At 48.3% G+C, this 22616-nt stretch overlaps 1 protein-coding gene across 3 annotated transcripts in view; it reads right to left on the bottom strand.

Moving 5' to 3' along the window:
• Positions 1-1546: 1546 nt before the first annotated feature.
• TOM1L2 (target of myb1 like 2 membrane trafficking protein) overlaps positions 1547-22616 on the bottom strand; it is a 58175-nt gene continuing 37105 nt past the window's right edge. The window contains exons 12-16 of one of the 3 annotated variants that reach the window (XM_065644575.1): positions 20663-20738; positions 17478-17543; positions 9974-10033; positions 7503-7539; positions 1547-6976 (exon numbers count right to left, since the gene is read on the bottom strand). In XM_065644575.1, the coding sequence (XP_065500647.1) occupies positions 6828-6976; positions 7503-7539; positions 9974-10033; positions 17478-17543; positions 20663-20738 (388 nt within the window). In that variant the 3' untranslated portion in view covers positions 1547-6827. The remainder of the gene's footprint in view (positions 6977-7502; positions 7540-9973; positions 10034-17477; positions 17544-20662; positions 20739-22616) is intronic. The other 2 variants (XM_065644576.1, XM_065644577.1) reach the window with 2 other exon arrangements.

Genomic DNA, 22616 nt, shown 5'->3' with positions numbered 1-22616 from the left:
GGGTTTTTTTTTGCTACGGCAGAGCATGGGGTTAATCAGTAATTCATATTGCAAACAGATTCAAAGACTCTTCTCTCCTTCACTACCTGTAATTCTGCTTTGTCAGCTATCCCTTCCTGAGCCACGGCTCGTGTAAACATGCAGCTGGACTCCGGCGTGCCGGACAGCCCCTGCGCGGGGTTTATTCACCCCGAGGTGAAAAGGGAAAGGCAAACGCACGGGCAGGCACTTCCCGTTCGCACCGGGATCCAAACTCAGTGCCCAGTGCTGAGAGCAGTGACAAGTGACATGTACCCTGGCCGAGGCTCAGCCCGCACTGGGCTCTGCAAACCCCCAGTCTGTTCTGGGAGCTTGAACGGTTTCTGCGGGATCCTGGGCAGGTTTGGAGTGGAGAAGCTCATGAGGGTTCCCAAACCCAAGGAAGCCATGCTCAGTCTGGGGATTCAGGTGTCACCAGTGGCTGGAGGCTGGGGGGGGCACGTGTGTGAAATGTCCCCAGGTGCTTGTCCTGCAGACTCCCTGCAGACTCTTCCCTTTGCACCCGCTTTGTCCTTTGATGAGACAATGATAACTTGGGGTCAGATCTTTGCCTCATGCACGTTGGTGCGGTGCAGCCCCCACTCTGGCAGCCGTCCCCCTGCACAGCGCTGGAAATCCATATTCTGGGGCTTTTTGTGTGATTTCTGCTCTGTCAGGGCAGCGGTAGCTCCACACCTTTCTCATCAGAGCCGGGCCATGAATCTACCCGAATGTATCAGACACAGAGGCAGACACATGATCGGAGGGATGGAAAACAAGCCAGGGCAGAGCTGGATTTAATGCATGCTAATCTGCAGCTCCAAGGAGCAGAAACCCATCTTTCAAGCTGTTCCACGCACACACCCCTTCCCCAAAGCAGCTTTGAAACCACAGGCCATTAGTTTTGATCTCCACGTGCACGATGGAGGGCACCGTTCTGTCAAATGGGTTCGGTTTTGGCCGAAGTAATGGCATGTGACTTCTCCAGGGTTCCTAGATGGCTGCTTGTCCTTCTCCTCTGCCCATCACAACCATAAGTGAGGATGTTGGAGCAAATTCCTGGGTGATGAGTCAGGAAAAGTCGCCTATTGCGTGGGCTGAGAATGTCACCTGCACCACAGCGCACAACAGCTTACCCCTCACTTTCTAGGTCACCAAGGCAGGTGATCCAAAGTTACTCCCTGAAAACCACCTGGCAAGGAGCCCTGCAAGGTGGGCAGGTGTCCCACCAAGCACCAAGGTTGTCACCTGTGCTTTAACCTCCAAAGGTGCGCCACAGATTTAGCGTGGAATGAATTTACCAGCAGAGGCAACACGCCACCGCGCACGGCAAGACCCATGTGAAGACACCAAGAGCATCTTCCGCTGGGGACAACCCTGCCCTCGGTGACAACACCCGGTTCTCTGGCATTTGGAGGAAACCGAGGATTCCCAAAAGCCTGCATCGTGTTCTGACACCCGACGGGCACCCGACGGCAGCCGCAGAGCGAGGCAGCACCGGACAGACAGACGGACACCGTCCTCCAGGTCACACTAGTGGTGTATTTATTGGAGTATCTCACATGCAGGAACCAAAGTAGAGATGATTTCTGGAGCAAGTTAAACAATGGCAGATTAATACAGTTGTATTGTCCTTAACGTAAACACTTTCTACGTGAATACAGCAACATTTTAGTGTTGGGTTTCTTTGCTTTTTGTGTATTTTGTTTCTCTTTACATAGTCGATCTCTTTAAACAGTTATGTCCCCCTTCTCTCCCTACCCCGTTCCCAAACAAAAAAATATCCAATATCTTCAGTAAATAAATATTATCCACTTTTTCTCTGGAAAGCCTACAGTTGTAATATACAGAGAAGCTATTACACAGGTTACATTCATAGGGTTAACAACAGCTCGTAAGAACATGTGCAGAATGAGGAGTTTGTACTCATAAAAACACGGAGCAGGGCGGGACGTTTGCCGTCGGTTTGCCGTGGGAGCCGGCGTCGGAGCTCGGTGCAGCTTGAACGCGTCGGCTCTCGGTGAAACGCAACCTCATCTCAACCTGGGATGGAGAAGGACGCCGGGACATGGTGCAGGGAGGCCGGGGCTGGCAGGGAGGGACGAGTGGACACCCCCGGCAGCCCAAAGGTTACCGCCAAGAAGGCTGTAAATCCACTCACTGATTACCTGCTTCGTTATTTCTGTAAAAATAACTGTCCTGAGCTGTTTTTTTTTTCCAGAGTGGGCTCTGCAAGCCTTGCGGTGAAGCATTTTGGAGGTAAACAATGAGCTGGCTGAGGATGGAGGTGGCACAAGCAGTTCCCACCCCTCAGCACTCCCAGCAGCCACAAGAGACCCGACAACTCATCAGAGGAAAAAAACTGTTGGAGGTGCTGCTGTGTTTGCCCTCCTGCTCTGAGTGTCCTGTCCTCACGGGTGAAAGGAGGAGAGCATTGAGTGCAGAGGAACAGAACAGGCTGCGGTGGCCGGGGGGCGAGCGCCCAGCTCCGGCGGGAGCTTTTGGAGGGACCCATCGCCCCCATCGCCCCCGCCCGGGGTCCAAAACCACCACCCGGGTCTGTTCTTCCACTACTGGAGGGAAACATCTCGCCACCACAGCCAGCTCCGCAGAGTCCTCCATTTAAAAGTGGAAACGGTCAATGTATCCCATTAGGAAAAAAAAAAGAAAGCGAACCAAGTCAAACGAATGGAAGTCCCCCCAAAAATCCTTCTTCAGCTTGGAGGTGTAAAACCGGCCCTAGAAACGGCCGAGCTGATCTGATCAGCACGTTTGAGAGACATTGTGATAATCGGGAAGGGAAAGGTGTGTTGGAGGCTACGTGAAGGCTCCAGTAAGGACCAGTTTCTGCATTTATGCTTTTCCCTTTAACAGACACCATGCTATGTTTTTATGAGCAATTCTCCTATGAGCCTTACCTACCTACTAAACACCCTAAATGTCTGTACAGCACATTGTTATCTATCACATCTGTGAAAGATGCAGCTGAAATCTCCACATAACAATTAAAAAACCTGAAAGGATATATTTAAATAGAAACCATTCATTTCTTACATCTCAGCACATGAAGGATTAACAGAAGAGGTTAAAAAACATACTGGAAAGAAAATACATTGACAAAATAAATATTTTAACCTAGAACAGGGTATGATTAGAACTTACAAAGGACTCCAATAATAATTTAGTGTCATCAAGTGTCAAGCAGCGATTCCTAATATGCCTAGAAAGCATTGGGATGTTATTTCCTATGGAAAGCGGATCAGGCTGCAGCTCCGTCCCTCTTCTCCCAAGTGTCGGAGCCACACGAGTCCTCTGCCCACTCGCACAGAGGAAGCACTTAGAGTGAAAGCAAAGGAAGAATAAATCGAGAGGTTGGTCTCCTGAAGTGAAAAACCCCTTCCCTTTCCCCCAGACCGTTTCCACCGCTCAGGTTTTCTGCAGACCACAAGAGGATGGGGAAGATGAGAGATCCTGATACAGGACATTAGGGAAGCTCTAGTGCAGCTCTTACATTTGTTAAAGAAGGTTTGGGCTCAACCACACGCTCTGTCCCCTTCGGTGCTTCCAGCCCCCGTGTGCTCAGCCTGCCAGAGCCAGGTCTGGTGGATCCGGGCTCCAAGTTTAACTCCAAACTTTCACCAGACCCATCAAGGGTCCCACCAAAAGGATGTTTAAGCCTTCGCCCCAGGCTGAGCACAGACCTCCCGGCTGCCCTGCAAAAGCCACTGCTTGTGCCAACAGCACCTGTCACCCCCTGCAAGCAGTGTCCTCGCTTCCCAGGAGGTGACACGGGGCATCAGCGGGGACCACGGAGTCCCTCGAGTTGTGCCAACACACACTCCTTCTCTCCCCTCAGCTCCAGCCTCGTTTCATCTCTTTTTCATCGTGGCTGGAGGGAGAAGTCACTGACAGCTCTGCAGGGTCTTCTGGAAAGGGACCAGATTCTCTCTAAAGCAACAACTCCGAAGTCCCAGGACAGCTTTAGTGTGACAGAAAGAAGCAGCATTAACATCCCTGCTCCCCCATATCTCTTTTTGCTTCAGGGTGGGGGAAGAAGGGCCAGCAAATCCGCAGCAAATCTGCCGAGGGGCTCGGTGACAGCACTGGCGATATCCTCATCACTCAGCATCATTCGACCATGTACCCATGCTCGAGCAATGCGATTTATCTCCTCCGGCTTGGCAGGGAAGCTGGATTAACATGCTTAGAATCACCTGATGTGGCCATTTACAGGGTCAATGTGTTTCAAGGATTTAGAAGAGAAAATACACATTTAAAACACCCACGGAGCTTTTTGCATTGACAGGAATACCAACAATTCATTCTGTGCTCGCACGACTGCTCAAGCAATCACCTATCAGACGCTGCCTGAAATCAAATCAGCATCATGGCAGAAGTTTCCTCAGGTTTCTGGGAGCTGGTGGCCCCATCTGATGTGTCGCAGAGAGATAGGAGCTGGCAGGAGCTGGCAGCGGGGTGTCTGGCAGCCCGTATCTGCATGTGGGGCTCAGCGTGGGTTAAACAGTGAGGGCTGCGGGTGAGAGCAGACGTGGCACAAAGGCAGGGTGCCCTGGCGCTTTCCATCAGCCACAGGGAAGATGAAATGCAGAGAAATCTTCTGCAGATCCACATAAAAGGGATTCAAGTGGGGAGAGGGCCAGCAAGCGGGGAGAAGAGGCAGCTTGATCTCCAAGCTACCTCCATCGTTACACGGATTTTCCTCGGTCACTTGCAAGCCACGCTGCTCTCTGCACAGCGCAGAGTGGACGGGGAGCAGAGAGCTACGGAGCAGCGATGAGGTGCCGAATCAGCGCTGGGGGTGGCGGGGCAGCCCCCCTGGGCTCGGCCACATATGGAGAGATCTTGGAAGAGGATGATCGGGGACGGCACAGAGTGATATCTGAGCTGGGACGGCCTGGAAATCCTGCACCAAGCAAGGCTTCCCCCCGAAGATTAACACAGCCACTCTCAAAGACCATCGGTGCTGCAATCGGGCCATTTGGTGAAAGGTTTTATGTGTCACAACCTACCAAAGCGTGGTGTGCCCTAGAGAGTATGTTACGAGCTGAAATAGCTGTGCTCAGATAAAAGCTTCTATCGCTTTCACATCAGCTGTTTATAGCACGGCTTTTTGGTCTAGAACAACTTCTGAGAGAGCTCGACACACATTGGCATCCTGGGAAACCCAGCCATGCCAAGTCAGAACAAAGTGGCTGGATGCCTGAGCCGACGAGCGCCCCGAGGAAGAGGAGCCGGAGTGCTGCTGAACAGAGCGTTCATCCAATAAAGGACGGGAGATCCTCCTGCCGCGCAGCGTTCAGCTCTCTCTTTGATTCTGCCATCTTGCGCCACGGGCTTCCTACTGAGGAACAGGCTGGGAGACGCAGCGATGGCTGGAGCTGCCGGCTCCAGCTCCGCCTGTGAGCCCAGCACGGCGGGCACGGCACACGCTGCAATCCCTCCTGGCAACTCCTGCACGAGCTGCGCTCTCGGCCCTGCTGCTGGCAAGCGAGGGAATGCGCTTGTTTGCAGAGACGGGAGGGAGACTGCAGCCCTGCAGGAGCTGGGAGTTAATAAAGAGGCAGAAGTATCAAAGGCCACTCCAAAAATTACAAATAGCAGAGCCACAACCGTCCAACACTTTCTCAGACCCAAACCTAGACGGAAACAAGGAGTCCCCCCTCCAGCACAGGCGGTTATGGCTAATTCCCGCACGCTAACCATCTCCCTCAGCATTTTCCTATGAACCTCTGTGAGGTTTGCCTCTTTTTCTCATACTCACCCCCAAGAACAAGCATGTCTGTCCTACCAGGCATGGCAGGGAACCCAGAAACCTCAGTTCACCCCCAGGCCATGAGCAAGTCCCATCCATCTGCACGGATGTTACTTACAACAGCTGAGACAAATGCAGAGCTCTACAGTCACTGAAGAAGGAATCTAAGGTAAGGAAAAAAAATAACGGAGCTATTTTAAATGGCAAACATACTAGAAAAAATCCTCATGTGAGAATGCTCTCCCAAAGAGCAAAATGCTTCATGCACTAACGTTACAGCATCCATTTAGCTCGGCGTTTTTCATTCCTGTCAACTGCCAGAGCTACTGGACATGGCTAACAGACTCAAATTAGAGCAAGTCCAGATAAAACACAAGGAAAAAAATACCCTGTGAGATTTAGAATGCGAAGCGCCACATGAAGTGTGGAAAAGCGACCACCATATGGTACCGGGAGATGTGTGAGTGGGAGAGTAAAGGATTTTAACTTGTGAAGCACACGTTGAAAGGGGAACAGTTGTTCCATGCTGCCGAATCTGACACGAAAGCCAATACATTAACATTTTATCTAAAAATAAAGCCACGCTCCTCCTGAACGTTCCAGCTCAGTCAATTCCATGCTGATCGACAGAGCAGTCTACTTGGCAGGACCTGCCTACAGAAGAGAATGATCCCAACATAAATGGAAGGGCAAGGCCGCTCTCTCCCCTCCGGTCTTTTGTTTCGACACGGTGTGACGTACTCGCGCATTCTAAAGGGGTTTTTGGCGTCAAGAGCCGGTTTTGCGCAGCTGGGATAGGAAGGAGGGGACTAAGCGAGCGCTGGAGAATTGTGGTCTGGCAGGAATAGTGTTGGACTTAAATAGAAAGAGTCAGCTTGTGGGGGTGGATTGTTTGGGGAGGGGGGAAGGAGAAGCAATCTATGTAATCTGGGGAAAAAGGGTCGTTGTTAGGTAAGTACTGTGAGAGGATGAAGTGGCCGCACGGCGACGTTCACCCGCAGAGCACGGGGGTGGGAGGGCGGCTAAGGGCGAATCTTCACAATGCAAAGAGGGCGTCCTCCGAGCGCTCCTGCTTTTTCCTGCCGGGAGGATTTGTCGGAGGGGTGGGGGCTTCCACGGGAGGGGACGGCAGGTTGGGGACCATCTCCGCCGCTTTGGCTCGCTCTTCTAAAAATTTGTCAAACTCTGCAATGCGAAAGAAAAAAAGAGAAGGAAGACACGTAAGAACTGAGGCTGCACGTGGAGCCCCGGGGATGGAGGTTAGCAGGGTCTGAAATCCCAGTGCCTGGCGTCCTGTCGGGCCGTGTTTGCAGGCACTTGTACAGCCTGACTTCCTCAGGACAGGACACAGATGTCCTTTGAGATGCTCCAGCTCAGGCAGCAGAGGGAATCAAACCCACGCTACGCCATCGGCTGTGACAGAAGCTGGGAAACATCATTCCAAAGGGCTGAGCAGCTCGGGGACACGTTCCTGCTGGCACAAATGCAGTGCAGAGCCAAGGAAGATGGCAGGAAAGCGCTTACAGCCAGGAGGGCTCCTCACACCATAAATACTTTTTATTTTGTTTTCCTCTAAAATGCTCTCTTCCCGCTTTTCGGAGTGCAGAAGCATTTTTTGGGAGAAGTCAGCATCTCAGCAGGGATCGAAGCAGAGAATTCAGTCTGTGCGCTAACCTGGGAATGGCTCCCGGCCAGCAGCATCTCTGCTTACCTTCACTGGTCACTCCTTCTTCCAGCTCCTCTCCTTTCTGCAATTGGAACAAAAAGGCGTGTGAACACACAGGCAATGCTCCCCCTTCACTATTATCCTCTACCCACATTTAATGCAACTGGACAGTTTCCAGCACTCGTTTCCACATATTAACTATATGAGCAAGAGAACAAGTGCTAGAGATGCTTCTGAAGACAGCTGGTGCACAGCTAAACTCTCCCCGTTGGACCGAATGGCAGTCCGGCTGCCGTTTCCACTTGAGCCAGTTGCCCTGCTCAAAAACTGATCCGTGTGAGTCACATAAACACTGTGCAAGGTGCCATCTTTTGTCACACAGTCCTTTAAAAAGTCAGGGCTGCGGTTTGCATTGTGTCTTCAAATAAAAACGCACTTTTAAGCTGACGAAGGACACGTGCTGCAAAATAGTTTGGGGCCAATGTTCCTCCTGTGGGAGTTCATTTCAGATTGCATATACAAATCTAGAAGCTTTCCTGGCGTCCGTGCTGTACAAAGGCAGGACTGGGGTGGGCTGGATGAAAGATGCTGATGGGCAGGTAACATCTGCCCATGAGATACAAAGGCTGAGCATTTCAACATGCAAAGTGCCAACAATGCTTCAATACGGAAATTAAAAGTCCAAGTATCTGGCATCCTTGTCTATCTATTAGGATGTTACTACTTGAAAACCTCATGTTGAACCTGCTTTGAAAAATAAACGTATTTGTCCACAGCCTGGCTTCTCTATCAGGAGAGTGGGAACATACTAGTTGGCCTCACAAAGGTTTTTAATGCCTGAGAATTAATGCCATCCAGCAGCTACCAGCTTTCTACTGCACAGAGGTTTCCAAGGGTACACACAGCAGCCACTGCTTCACGTGCAGGGATACTGTTTGTTCCAATGTACCCCAAAAAGGGTAAGGAAATAAAAAACCATTAGCTAAATTAACCTGTAACTTCCTCAGCTGGGAAGCAGAGAAATGAAACGAACCGCCAATAAAAAAAAAAGGAGGGGAGGAACCCAGAATGAAAACCAAAAATCCAGTTCAAACTTTCTCAGAGGGCATCTCTGTGCTGCACCCACCCATGGCCGGGGGGGGACCCAGGGACAAGGCAGCCGGTGCAAGGACAGCTGAGACCCCCAGGCTTGTCTGGGCATTTACACATTTACACAGCAGTTCTCTGCTTTGCTCTTTTTGAGCAAGACTGTCTAGTGGATGACAGACGGACAGAGCTGCCTCGGTATCTCGCCATAAGATCTTCTCTCCTGCTAAATTAATTTAAATGGCAAAGACAAAAGTTTACTGGTTAAGCAGAGTGGATATGCTACGCTTACTGTGTTTCTTTAACAAAATGAGGCCAGTTTGTAATTAAATTTGAAAATAACTGCCTGTCTTGAGGTCTGAAAAAACAACCTGCACCTGAAACCCAGTGACATTTCAAAGACAGCCAACCTCGAACACTGAAACCCAGAATCTATTTAAGGAGCATTTTCCTCCTTTCAGTACAGTTGGCTCCTCTGGTGCTGGAGCGAGGGCTGATGAGCTGGGGAGCGGAGCCTGAACCCCAGAGCTCCCGGTCGGGGAACAGCGAGGGGCTGGGGGGACCCCAGGAACAGGGAGTTTTCTGGGGACAGTCCCTGAAGTCATAAGAAATAATGGAAGGAGACAATCTGTAGGGATATGGTGACCACAAGGAAATGGTTCAGCTCACTAAATGGTGTTTAAAAGAAGAGTCTGAAACGCAGCCTACCGCCCATCCCCAAAATGCACTTGGTTAATTTGAGTCAGATGCTTACGTTAAAAAAAGAGACTGGAATAAATGCGTGCTGGCTGTGACTGCTTAAACCAAATGTGTACTGGCACAGCAAAACAAACTCTAGAATGATGGAAAAGCTACTTTTAGTTCTATGTCTTGTTTGTTTGTTTAATAATCACCAGACAATAATCATTTCGGAGAAACTGAAAGTTATAAACATCGAAGAGTGACTGTTATAAATTTCTATTATTACCATCGTGAAACGTGTCAAGCTCGCTTGCCAATTTAACAAAGACATCTCGATTTGAAAGGAGTCTAAGCCCTGATCCAGCATGCGTGGACGTACGCACGGATGTGGATCCTGGCCAAGCTAATGCAGCTTTAAACATGTGCTTTAAGTTCAGTGGAGAACACAGATAAACTTCAGCACATCTTTAAATGCTTTCCTATAGAGGGACCTGGAACACACGCTATTCTGTGCTGTTAACATGGAGATGTGAAAGTAAAACAACTCAGAAAAAAAAAAAGTTTTGATTGAATTGCTGAGCACAACCCTATCTCCTCTTGCTTAGATATTCCCCTCAAAGGGAAATACAAGATTTAGAAGTTTCACTGCTTCTCATTATGAGAAGTACCAGTAACTCAGCAATGCATTGAAAGTTATCCGTACAAGTGCTATTGCCCATGTGAAAAATGAAAATATAAAGAAGTCTCACCAAGTCGGTACTGAGCCACTCCTCAATGTCATCCATGACAGAGGACTGTGCAACAGGGATCTAGGGAGTGCAGCGAGAGAACAGCAAGGCAGGCAAAAACCAAAACACATCCACAATCATGGCCACAGAGCGATGGAAAACGCCAGAAAGAAGATTAAAAACAAAACAAAAACAAAGATGTAAGAATGTGCTGGAAAAAAAAAAAAGGCAACAAAATATAAATGGCATTTCAAATAAAGAAACACTTCGAAAGGAAATTATGAACAACAAGGCTAAAAAAAAAAACATGAGAAAGATTATGGGGAATGATGTGACTCGATGCCAGCGTAAGATGGGTAACTTCTCGACCACATATTAAAACCATCGAGATAGACTGATGATTCTAATCTTGATCGTGAAAAGCTTTTAAGGGTAGAATACTGGATATCAGTTAGGTTTTGAAATGTTAAATTTCCACCTTTTGTTTTTTTAAATGGGTATTAGCCACAGTGAAGGGTTAGCTAAAAGAGGGGCTCAAAGTCTTCAGGCAACACTCCTACAAAAACAATTTGATTTTTTCCACAGGTGGAGGCAGCCAGAGCCCAGGGCACACAGTCGCGTTTCCTTCCAGATCCTCCTCCCACACCGCCCAGCCTCGGCACACCAGTTTAAAGCAAAACGGTCCCAGTGCCCTGTCCCCATTCCTCTGCCAAAGGTGACCCTGTCGCAGCAGAACCCAACATGTGCCGGTGCAAAGTGCGGAGTCCCAAAGGTGAAGGTGAGGAGGAGGATGGGGCGGAGGAGCAGAGCATGACGTGCATCCTCCCGGCTCCGGCACCGGCACTGCCCCGCGGTGCTGCAGCAAGGCCCACCGGAGCCTGCTCCTCACAGACGGTTTCATAAAAAGGCAGGGGAGGTTTTCTTCCCCTCCTGAGATAAAACCACTCATGTGTGATTGCGACGGGCAGCACAGACGCAGCGCACCGAGTGCTGAAGTGAAGCTGGGAGAGAACAGGAGCTGAGGGGAGACCTCCTGATCTCTGACCTGCCTGAAAGGAGCTTGGAGCCAGGGCGGGTCGGGCTCTGCTCCCCAGGAACAAGCGCCAGGACCAGAGGAAACGGCCTCAAGTTGTACCAGGGGAGGTTCAGATGGATCTTGGGAACAATTTCTTCCCCAAAGGGCTGTGGGGCATTGGAACAGGCTGCCCAGGGCAGTGCTGGAGTCACCATCCCTGGAGGGGTTGGACAGACGGAGATGAGGTTCTCAGGGACGTGGGGCAGTGCCGGGGCTGGGTTAACAGTTGGTTTCGATGATCTTGAGGGCCTCTTCCCACCAAAATGATTCTGTGATTCTATTTCACAAAGCACTACAGGGTCAGCGAAGGGAAATTCCTGCGTGTGAGGTGCAGAATTTCCTGACTGAACTACAACACAGGGCTGCAGAAGTAAACAGGAAAACGCCACAATGGATCTCGTAAGGGCAATTTGAAAAACATTTGGAAAGCAACGTGGGACACGCAAGTTCCAGGCCGGAGCACGGCAGCTGAGCAGTGGGGCTGGCAGCAAGAGACCTCGGTCTCCGAGGAAGAAGAGGTGTCAGGAGTTGTCCACGGCTTTTTCTGAAACCTCTCCCAGGAAGAAGAGCTGACAGAGGCTTTGCAGATGAATTCCCTGGGAGATGTAGCTTTGTCATGGATTTCTCATGGAGGAAGACACAGGCACTGAATTACAGAGGCAGCAGCAGAGGCTGATGCTGTTTAGCAGAGCCCCTCAAGAGTTTTTGTTTTCTAACCAAGTGGCCCTTTGTGCTGAGGAGGTCAATTAAGCCCTTGCTTGAGGCCAGGTTGCTAAGGTGGGTTAGTTGTGTCAAGGGACTGGAAATCCAGGGCTCAATCCAAAGCATTTCTCACCAAGAGAGGCACCAGGAAGATGGTTTGGCTCTGACTCTGCGCGTTGCTGGACAAAGTGCACACGACAGAAGCAAGAAGGGTCAGAGGTACAAGCAGAAAATAAGTTCCTGCAGGTTCCTTTGGAATAGGCCAGATTTAGGATAATTCCCTCTTTTTAATTTGCAGTGGAGAACTGATCACGCACGTACACGCTGACACAGTGCGCTGAAGCTGCTGTGAGCTGGCCCAGATGGCCATTACCAACTCTGCAGACACATTCCAGCGGGTTCCTTCCCAAGGACAAGTTGCATCTTGTAGAACTGGCTTGTTAGTTTAACAGCTTTGGAAAATTCTGGCTTCAGAGATAGCAAGCAATGAATTTATCCAGCCTACAGCAACCTAAAACCTCCTGCAGAAGTTCACTGCTGTCTCTCTCCTGTATTGCTCAATACTGCACAAATAAGCTACACTTTGGAAGGTGTCGCCTTCAGAGCTGTTGGCCAGTTTGCAGCTCAGAAAGGTCCATATGTTTCTTTAAGGATAAGAAAACATGTATGGAGGGGAGGAGGAAAATAGTAGTTTTTTTCACTTTTCTGTGAATAAAATACGAGCAGTTTTTCTAAAAAGTGTGGTGGTACCTTGGTCCCTGTATTAAGAGGAGCAACTCACATCTTGGTTATCCTGAAAACACAAGAAGTGACTGAGCAAGACAGCTCAGCAGTACAGGAGTCTGTGCTGTTGTGTTTTGTAAGATTAAGGAAAAAAAAAAAGAAAAAAAGGAATTCTACTTTCAGACAGACCTACTTTATATAACAAACTGAAACCTCAGAAGTGCAAGAACGCTTCTCGCAGGTCATCTATAAGAAGCGGAGAGAGCTGTAAGATAAACATTGGAGCATGTCAGCCCTTTGCTGTTCAGCACTGACCTTTTAAAAAGCTGCCCCCGTCTCCCAGCACGCTCCCAGAAGAGACAAGGCTTTGTACCTATTGCTCCTTCCCTGCTCAACCTTCCAATTTACTTTCCTCAGACTCTGAGCCCCATTTGCCCCATAAAACATGGGTTCAACGTATCAGGTTTAATTTAAGAATAAAGAGGAGGGAAACTCTCAAGAGTAACTGGAAGTTTTAAAATATTTTGACCATAACATTGTACCATTTCTATTCCATTTGAAGCTGACCACACACAGAAGTTCATTTTTTGCCAGTCAGTTGTGTACTTGGCAAGGCTCTCGCTTTCAGAAGCTCTAAACCGAAGAATGTGGAGGGGAGTTGTGTTAAAACTAATCCCCTAAAACACAACAGAAGCAACGTAAAAATAAATTAGCTAGTTTACACATTAAAAAAGACAACAGTTTCTGGGAACAAACAGCAGTAGCAGCCGCAGACTACATGGAAATGGCTCCAGAATGGGATACGGTCTCGTTAATACTTTGATTATGCAAATATACATGGTCTAGTGAAGTTCAGTTTTGGTGAGACAGCTCCCCAGATAGTCAGTGTTGGCTGCAAGAGCTGGTTTTGTAACAATACTGTGATTTCTTTGTTAAAAGTCTACACTCAAAGTAAATGGAAATCAAGTCACAAAATATTTTGGGGTCTGGCTTTAATTAAAAGTTGGGCTCATTGTTCAAATTCCTTTTTTTATTTAGTCTTTGGAAAGCTCTACAAATGGGATCATCTCAACAGTCCTGAAAAGGAAATGGAAAAGGAGGGCTGGGAGAACAAATAGCAAGCGTTCAATCTCACTAAACCCACAGGAACCTGGAATTCAGGTTCACACCTAAGTTAGATTGTGTTGGTGTTCTCGCTAGCAATCAAAAGCCAAAGAGTATTGCCAATATATTTCCTCAGAAGTCATAAAATCCAATATTCTACCCTTAAAAAGACAGTTTAAGGTTATTATTATCACACTTTATTTCTATTAAAAATGATCCCACTGGAAAAGAAGCAGGTATGAAATGACAATCCAGATCTCTAGGTGAGCTCATTAATGTTCTTAAAATGTTTAACAAGGTTCATGCTAATTGTTGCTAGACTACTGCCTTGTCGTAGCTTAGTTAATTCCAGTCCTTTCTAGATGTTTAGCAAAGCTGACACTGGTACTCAGTTACCTGCTCTTCACCCCCCAGTTAGTTAGAAATAGTAAAGAAAGGTCCGTCATCCCTACGGCAGCACAACTAGAGCCTCTGATGCAAGCTAGCAGCCTACTCCAGCTTACTACTCCAGGCTTACCATCTATTTAAAGCTGCTGTGATCTCGAAATAGCCGCCTGGCCTCAATATTAGAACATGTTTGACTCGACACGTAAGGATTGAATTAGCTACTTGATGACTTGGAACGGTGTTTACACATCGCATGGACGGGGAAAGCAGGAGCTCAGGGGCGGTGTGTTCCCCAGCACGGCCCGTTGTGCCCGTACAACAACCAGCCCGGCTGGATTCGACGGGCACGTCCTGCACGGGGGGTATCACGCTGTCCTTGGAGAGGGCTCCGTTGAAATGCCACGGCTGGATGGGTAATGAAAGCCACGTGGTCTTCAGAACAAGGGAACACGCCTGCTTGCCTTCAAAAGGGAGAGGGGTCCTACCACCCCGAAGAAATAAGATCTTCACACCCATATCCATCTCTTAGTTTGGCCACAATTCAAGTGCTTTAGTCTCCGAGAAGATGACGTCTTTCAACAGTCTCCTGTTACCAAGTCATTTCCACATCTTAGATCCTATCTCTCTATTGAAGGCACCCACAGCGGCACCCCACTTTGTTCCTAATTAACAACATCTCAGCCAAGGGCTCGTTTAATCTTTACTCACATTACTACAGAGAGGAATCTCCTCTCCAGGCAGGCGTGCTGCTGGCGGCCAGGACGCAATGCTCAAAGTTGTTCATCTCACTTTCTGTGAATTCTGGTTCAGCTTCATTCTTCCCCTGCCACTGTCCCAAATACTGTCTGTCCTGATGTGGTGGCTTAAGCAACACCTGCTCCTCACTTTCGTAAACAAATATCCACATGGCATGTGAGTGGGGTGACAGGTTCTAACAAATGAATATATTAATACATTCATGCAAATCTCAATAGCTGCCCGAACTCGTAAGAAGGGAACTGGGAATTACCTGCACTAAAACGTGGTGGCCTGGTGCTAAAGTCTGCACCTAAGAGCTGCTGATACAGACCCCCATGTGACACATGCTTGGCCTAACTTGCAAAAATCCAGATCTAACGCTGCAAACAGATTTGGTACTGAACGGCTCAGCTGACAGCCCTAAGCCTCGTCTGAACCAGGAACACTTTCTGCAGGTATCGTTTTGCCTGCGTTAGTTCTGTCGGCATAGCTGGAATGGCTAAAGGTGTGGTTTGCGTCTCCGAGGTCCTGGCACCATCTTGTCAGCAGAACTGAGCTGCAGATTAAGCTGAAACAGAAACAACACTGCCAAATTCACTGCGAGAGAACACATGGAGCCCTGGATGAGCCTCCCTCTGCAAAGGTGTGTCAGTGAACCGGGATGCACAGAAATGGAGTGGGAAGAACTCGTCCCTAAGCTTAAATATATCACAGTTTGGAAAGAACAACGTCAGGCCATGAGGGATGTGAATGCCCCTCTGGCAGGTGGGGAATAACCTTTCAGTGGTCTCAGTGTTGCACAGGCACAGGTAACGGCCGTGTCAGCTGTTCCCTCTTTCCCTCTCATCTCCTAAGTACAGATAAAGTTACCAAAGAACGTGCACATCAAGTTCATACCTGGGATGCTAGTTATTCTGCTGCTATTGCAAATGCTACAAAGTCGTATTAATAAATACAGTTAAGAACTACAGCCAGTTAAGAGAGAGACGGAGTTAATGATTAGTTTAGTTTTATTTTAGGTATTTCTCTCTCATATTTAGCATACAAACAAGGTCACAAGCTTGTAAGAGCAGCGACTGGCTGGACAGCCAGATCCCCTTCCCTCCCCAGATCCATATACCTCCATGAATGCTGCAGTATCCTTTTTCCAGACTGAATAACCACAAGCCAATGAACGAATATTGTGTTTGTTTTTTTAATAAAGCAGTGGTGCCAGCGGTGTGAACAGCAGGGGTGCCGATTTCATGCTTCCCTGCTCTCGTAAACAGCGGAAAGGCAAAGAAGAGGAACTAACTCAATCACTGGATTATTCATTATGGATGAATATCTAACAGCAGCATCACACATCTCTGGCTGCAACAGAGCCACCCAACAGCAAGAGCCTCTGTGAACCATAGTCAACAGGATCATAGGCAAAGCGAGAGCTGCTCATTTTACAGCTTTTTCATGCTCACGTTACGAGCTGTGGGTCTCTGACAACCGCTGAAACGAAATTCTGGCTCCTCACGGGGGGCACCTGCAGCTGGGCTTACCCAGGCACAGAACTGCTTTTGGGTGCTCGCACAGGCAGGCAGATGTGACCGTATATATGCACATGTCCAAATCACTGTGCACACACCAGCCATGCAGATGTCTGACAAATTCACAAACCAGCCCTCAGAAAATAACCTGGATTAGCCCTAAACCTGGAAGAAGAAATGCGAAGTGTTTCACAGAGTTGGTGCACTCTGATATTGCACACTCCGGATTTTCTCGACCTTAAACTCACTGGGATGTTTCTAAGCACCGGGCAGCTATGTCTGGGCTATTCAAGGCATTCCCATTCCATGGGCCTCCTGACGCGCATCCCAGCCCGTGGGGAATTCGGCACTGCCCTCTTCCCAGCTCAGCTGCAGCCAGGACTGTCCCAGGAGGACTTTGTAGTTGGGTCACGTTATTGGTACTAATCTCAAACACTTAAAGTGATGGATTACATTGTCCAAAAATATAAAATTGGTCTTAGAACTTGGCTTTAAGGCATAGCTGAGGCTATTTTTTACCTACTTCTGACTTGTGCACTTAAAGCAGGGTTTTGAACTTCTCTCTGCAAATGTGTTGACGAAGGACAACTTCAAACAAGGTCACAATGTGCAAAGATTCAGCGAGCTTCAGAAGCTTGATTTTATCAGAGCACTGGCATCACTGGACACAGGAATTAAATCCTTAAAGCCAGAAACACTATTGTACCTTTTGGAGTCTGAATCCTAAGGCCAGTGTAATTCCCTGACCAGGGTGGAAGGCGTCAATCTGGGTAGCAGTTCTCCCATTCCCTTCCTTTCATACAGGACTATCCTTACATTCCCCAATTAAATTAGCTATGATCCTACAAACTCTGTATGTTTATTCTAGACCACGAAGTTAAGCACTACCAGAAGAGGCTGCTTTAAAGACGTGTAGAAAGTGTCCTCTTTATGAACAAGAACCATGAGACTTGTGTTTATCCCTCGAAAAGTGGATACTGCATAAATAAATCAAGACAGTATAAGGAACCAGTTGGATCCCCAGGCCTCTTCTCAAGGTGATGTGGGATCCTACAAATGATTCAGTTGGTTACAGGCCTTTGTGCTGGATAAATCAGAAGTCAGTGCAAATCTTTCCCTTTTCCCCAGATGATGATGTAGGTGGGAAATAAACTCCTTGTACTGTCTGATTTTGAGTGGTTCAGTAGGGCAGGACGAGAGGTGAATGGAGGATGGTTATTCTAGGTAAAGGGACTGGGGTGGGCAGTAGGAATTGCTTCACTGGTGAAGTCCTCACCATTCCTTGTGTAATTAGCCACTTGTCTATGGGCTCCATGTCTGAGTTCCCACCTTTACCTCTCCTCTGTGTTGAGAACAGCAAGGTCCATAAAGAGAGAAACCACAGCAACAACCCGTGATAAAGTAAAAGCAGCAAGTTAAAAACTTCACATACACATACATACACACACACAGAGCTGTCTGTGAGCTGCTGGTAGCAGCTGCATCCCCCTCTGCTGCCTGTCAGCTCTGTCCGTGGAGGGACAGAGCTCACCCGACCCCTGCACTTCATACAGACAGTTCACAGAATTTTAGTACTTCCTCCAGGTTGATATTAAAAAAAAATACAAAAAACAAAATAAAGTGAGGCTGATGTCTGTCATCTTCTTAGAAGGAGAAAAAGAGTAGGCTATACAACCTCCTAAATCAGTCAGGCTTTACTGGAAACACTAGTTTTACGCACTGTGGAGTTTCCCTTGTTTATAAAGCTGAGTTGCAGCACACCCGACTTACCTCCTGGATCTCAGCAGCCAGGCTCTGCCTCGAACTCTAAGCGTACGACATACAACAGCTCTAATGATGGCATGGAGCGGGAGGGTGAGTCACCGCAGTTGGCTGCAGTGTTCTGGCAGCCTTTCAAACTGCTCCTCTCCGAGAAGGGCAGAGGTTAAGAGGATCGCTGATGCATCCAGTTCCCTCCGTGCAAGCTGCAGGTTGCACCGCACCGCAACGCAAAACTCTCAGGAAGCCTCTTAAGGCTTCTTGTCCTTCAGCGTCTCACCCCCGAGGCAGGGGCTGGATGCAGAATCCTCTCTGGCTCTGCAGGGGTTTGCTGGGGACGGGCAGAGCATGGTGGTTCCAGCCCACCGTCACTGGTGTGTTTATGTACCTCGATCCAGACACCCAAATCCGTGGGATACCTCCCTTGTCCCCATGACCACAGAGAATGGAAAATCAGCTGTCGTCTTTTATGTCTCTTTTCAGCACTTGTGCTGAGAAAGAAAAGGGGGAAATCACTCCAACTTCATCTACTATCTGTGTAACGCTAGAGAGCTGTTTCTTGGACACCTCTCCTCCCAGTTGCGATCACGCAACAACTCTGTGGCAATAAAAGCAACTCCCAACATGGAAAAGCAATATTAAGAAAACAGTGTATTTTTAGCTCGTCTTGTTTCCAGCTGCTAAATCATATTAAAGGATAGTTAATGTCGCATGATCAGCCGTCCCTCTATAGACTGCTCTGAGAACGGCTACATTAGAAACGTCGGATGTGCTGAATTTTACCACTGGACAACTGTGCTGGAACAAGATGTGTGTGAAGAATGTGTTGCGAAGCTTTTGGCTCCTCCCTAGAGCTGTTCCTAAATTAGCTCTCTACCCAAATTAATGCATGTTTTTCATTTACTGAGGTCTGCCAGTTTTTTCCTACACGTGCTGGGGCTGGTAACTTTAGGAGAGTTTAATTTTTATTTCCTTTAAGAAGAGACACCCACAAGCCTCACAAGACTTGACAAAAAGTGGTGTTTACTGGTTACTGAAAGACTGCATTTCAAAACAAGCTACTCTGATTACATGACACAGTCATCAGGACCTTTGAGAAGAGGCTGAAAGTCTCTACAACATCTCAGAGCCCAAAGTTCCACAACCCATAAAGCGTTTGCTCAAAAAAAACTTTGACTGTTAGATTAGCCTGAACACAACCCTTTGAACTGACAACACTTCGGGCAGAGCAGCCTCTACGCTGGTGTGAATGACACGTTGCACCGGTGCCTCAAGCAGAATCGGCTGAGAACAAAAGTGTTAATAAATAAGGACATGACCCTGTGGCTACCAGGGGAATACAGCCCCCTCGCCCAGGAGCGAAATGCAAGCCCCTTGCGTTTCGTTAGCCAGGAACAAAGAGCAGAATCTCAAATCCTTTTGCAGCTCCTGTCAATAACACAGCAGTACTGGGGGCTTGGGCTGTCACGCTGGCTTCAGGAATTCCTCTCTCCTGCCCTCAACGCACTCCTGCCCTGCCTCCCATGCTTCCCCATTTCCCTCAGTACTGCTGGCACGGGTTTTTGTGGGATCGAGTTTGCAGCTGGTCACGGGGCTGACCTGGGTTATAAATGACTCTCCTTGCAGGAGGAGGGGGCCAGGAACAAGCAGATAGATTTGTGGGGCGGATGCTCCATCAGAAATCACCGCTGAAGCCCAGCTCCCCCTGAACTCTGGCCCAGGCAGGCAGGCAGCTGTGACCTGACCCCAGCTGGCTCCAAACACAAATTCTCCCTGGCTCAGAGCACAAGCTGCCAGGCATGCCAGCTGCCCCGAGTGCTCCCCTTTCCACTTATGAAAGAACCAGGGCGGGATCAGCCAAGGCTTGGGGGTGCAATTCTCCATGGAGGGAGGCATGTCCCTGCTGCACTGGCTCTGCCGTGCTCCCTAGTGGTAAACACACACTGAAATCAGACCAGGAAAAGGCTCTGATCTTGCTCCATCATCCTAAAAATTACACACAGCTGAGTACGAAAGAGCAGGACAGTTTCAAAAAGTGGCGTGGTAGGAAAGGGTTTGAGGGATGATGTGAAAACCTTTTGCTTCTGCCTTCACCAAGGTGAGAGGACAAAGCTGGTCAAGCTCGCTCTCTCAAACACGATTCTAGTGTCAGCTGCTGTGAGGTGACAGCGCTGGGGCTCTTCTGCCCACACGAGAGAGCAGGAGCCTGCCCTGGGACATAACGGACTGCACACAAGGGCAGTTGTGGTGAGGCACGCAAAGCATTCGAAGTCTACGTAATTTCTCTCCCTGTAACTTGCTCATGTATCTGTGCACTCAGAGCAAAGCCTGGTAGATTCAGACTGCAACAACTTTGGAAAGCAAAAACGAACTAAACACATGCACACCAGTGTTCACAAGACATTCCCTCCACTTAATCTTTTCAGCAGTGATTCCAGCCAAAGAGCTAGACCCCCCAGGCAAGCTGCAACAACACAGGAGAATTTACCCACTACAATTTTGAAGTCTTTTAGGCTGGTGTGCCAAGTAGCAGCTCTTTAGAGACCATTACTGAGCACGTACTTGCTCCCAGATACCAATTTCAAAATACTCAGTACTAACATGTGGCTGGAATACAGAATGAGAAGTCTCAGTCAAAGCAGCTGCCTACAGCTTGGATTCCAAGCAGGGTTTCAGATAACAAAACACAGAGCAACGACCTACCCCTCCTGTGTTCTGTTTCCGAACGTCCAGGGCAGACGCTAGTCCTTTGACAGCCTGTGGATCCTCATACGTCACACTGAAAGAAATGAACAAACCACAGAACTAGAAGGAAGTCCAGCAGTCACCCACGCAGAATGCACTCACTACTCTGATTTACGTCCCTGGAAATCAGAAAGCATGTTCTTTTTTGTAACAAGCCTACAAGTATACTAAGTGCGTTCCAAGAAGAGGAGTGCACTCTGCATAAAGACCGTCCATCAGTTTCTGTAAGCATGTTGAAGCAAAAAGAGTAAGACCGGCATTATAAAAGGTAGGCAAATAAGTTATGAGGCACTATAAGCATGTCCAAGAGCCAGCAGGGGACTATGAAAAGAGGCCTGATTGCAGATTATGTTTTGCAAAGCTTTGAAGATGACATTTGGAAGCCTGAACTTGATGCACACATGGGGGGAGGCAGAGGGAGACTCGAAGGCAGATGAAACGTAACTAAGCAACTACGGTGAAGCACACAGAGAAATGCACTATTTACAGAGGTTGGATTTTTTGAAAAGCTTCTTAAACTGCTATGCAAAAGGGACATGTAGCAGCCAGGTGACAGAGGCAACAGCATCATTTCTCAGAGCAGAGTGGTGAACCATGAGTAGCAGCAGATGCCAACACCTGCCCGTAGAACAGCCCCCAGGAGGAGCCGCGTGTCCAGGCAGGAGCAGCACGTTCCCCTCCAGCATCTCCGCCTCTCCCAGGCTCTCACACAGTGCCCAGCGGCTCAAACCCACACGCCACAGCCAGTCACATCATCCCTGCCTCACTGCTGCTCTGTTTGTACAGCATACAATCCAAGGAAGATGAAGCAATCCTCCCGTGTGAAATCACGGCCTGATGCGTGCTCCCTGTTCCATCAGCTCGCAGGAGATAGAGGGGCAGTGTGGGAAGATCAGTTTCATGCTTCATTTAGCACACGAGACAGAGGGACCTCCATCAGATCTCCCTGCAATGCATCTCCTTTCTGACTATACACCAGGGCTCTCAGCCTGAAACCTCCAGCGGTCTCTACGGCAGAGCAGATCTCAATACCAACACTACAGCTGAGGCAGCACCGATAGCTATATTGATAACTGCAAATTAAAGATCCTAATATATTTGCTGGCTCAAGTTTTCCAGGGCTGGTAAATTTTTTATAATCTCCTAAGGTCCAAGCTAAGCTATTTAACAACATTTCTTAGTTTGAGACAACATATTTATGATATTTTGACTGCTGGTAGCCACTACATCCGCTAAAATCTGAAACCAGAAGCAGGCAAAAAATAATATACGAAAGAAAAATACCTGAGTATGTCTTTTACTAAATCATGCTTGACAGGGATCAAAGGTTTTCTTAATAAGTGCTTCGATTTATTTTACATTAAAATAATTTGACCTGTTAAATGCCCTTGAAAGTGCCAGGTTTGCAGTCTAGAGATGCAAACCCTGTGCATACAAACAAATTAGGGGCAGCATGGCAGCCAGGCAAGCTACACTGCCTTGACAGCCTGCGAGAGTCACACTCTCCCTTTGGCCCAGCAGTCAAACTGGATGGTAGTTCTGTTTCCAAGCCCTCAATGACAGTAATTCATTCACCCAAGTATGTCCATAACCTTCAAGTGAAGAAGCCCTGTGCTCCTGTATCCCAAGCACTGGCCGGGTGGATGGGATGACGAGCCTTTATGAGAGGAAGCATCTGTAGAAGTAAAGGCAAGTTCATTTCCAAGTTTCCAGTGAGCTCATTAACTAAGACAGTCAATAACATTACTCAGCCAGTCTGCTTTGCCCAGCAGCAGGGACCTCTCCACTTGCTCATACTAATAATGACCAACAGGACAGGGATTGGATTAAAAGCACAAAAACACACACCAAAACTACTTTTTTAGTCTGGAATGAAGTCAAGAGGTTTCAAATTTATGTCCGTAGAAAACAG

Source organism: Caloenas nicobarica, chromosome 14 (assembly GCF_036013445.1).
Source record: "Caloenas nicobarica isolate bCalNic1 chromosome 14, bCalNic1.hap1, whole genome shotgun sequence".
Taxonomy (NCBI): domain Eukaryota; kingdom Metazoa; phylum Chordata; class Aves; order Columbiformes; family Columbidae; genus Caloenas; species Caloenas nicobarica.
The sequence above is the reverse complement of the archived record's forward strand: the minus strand, read 5'-3'. Positions and strand labels throughout refer to the sequence as shown.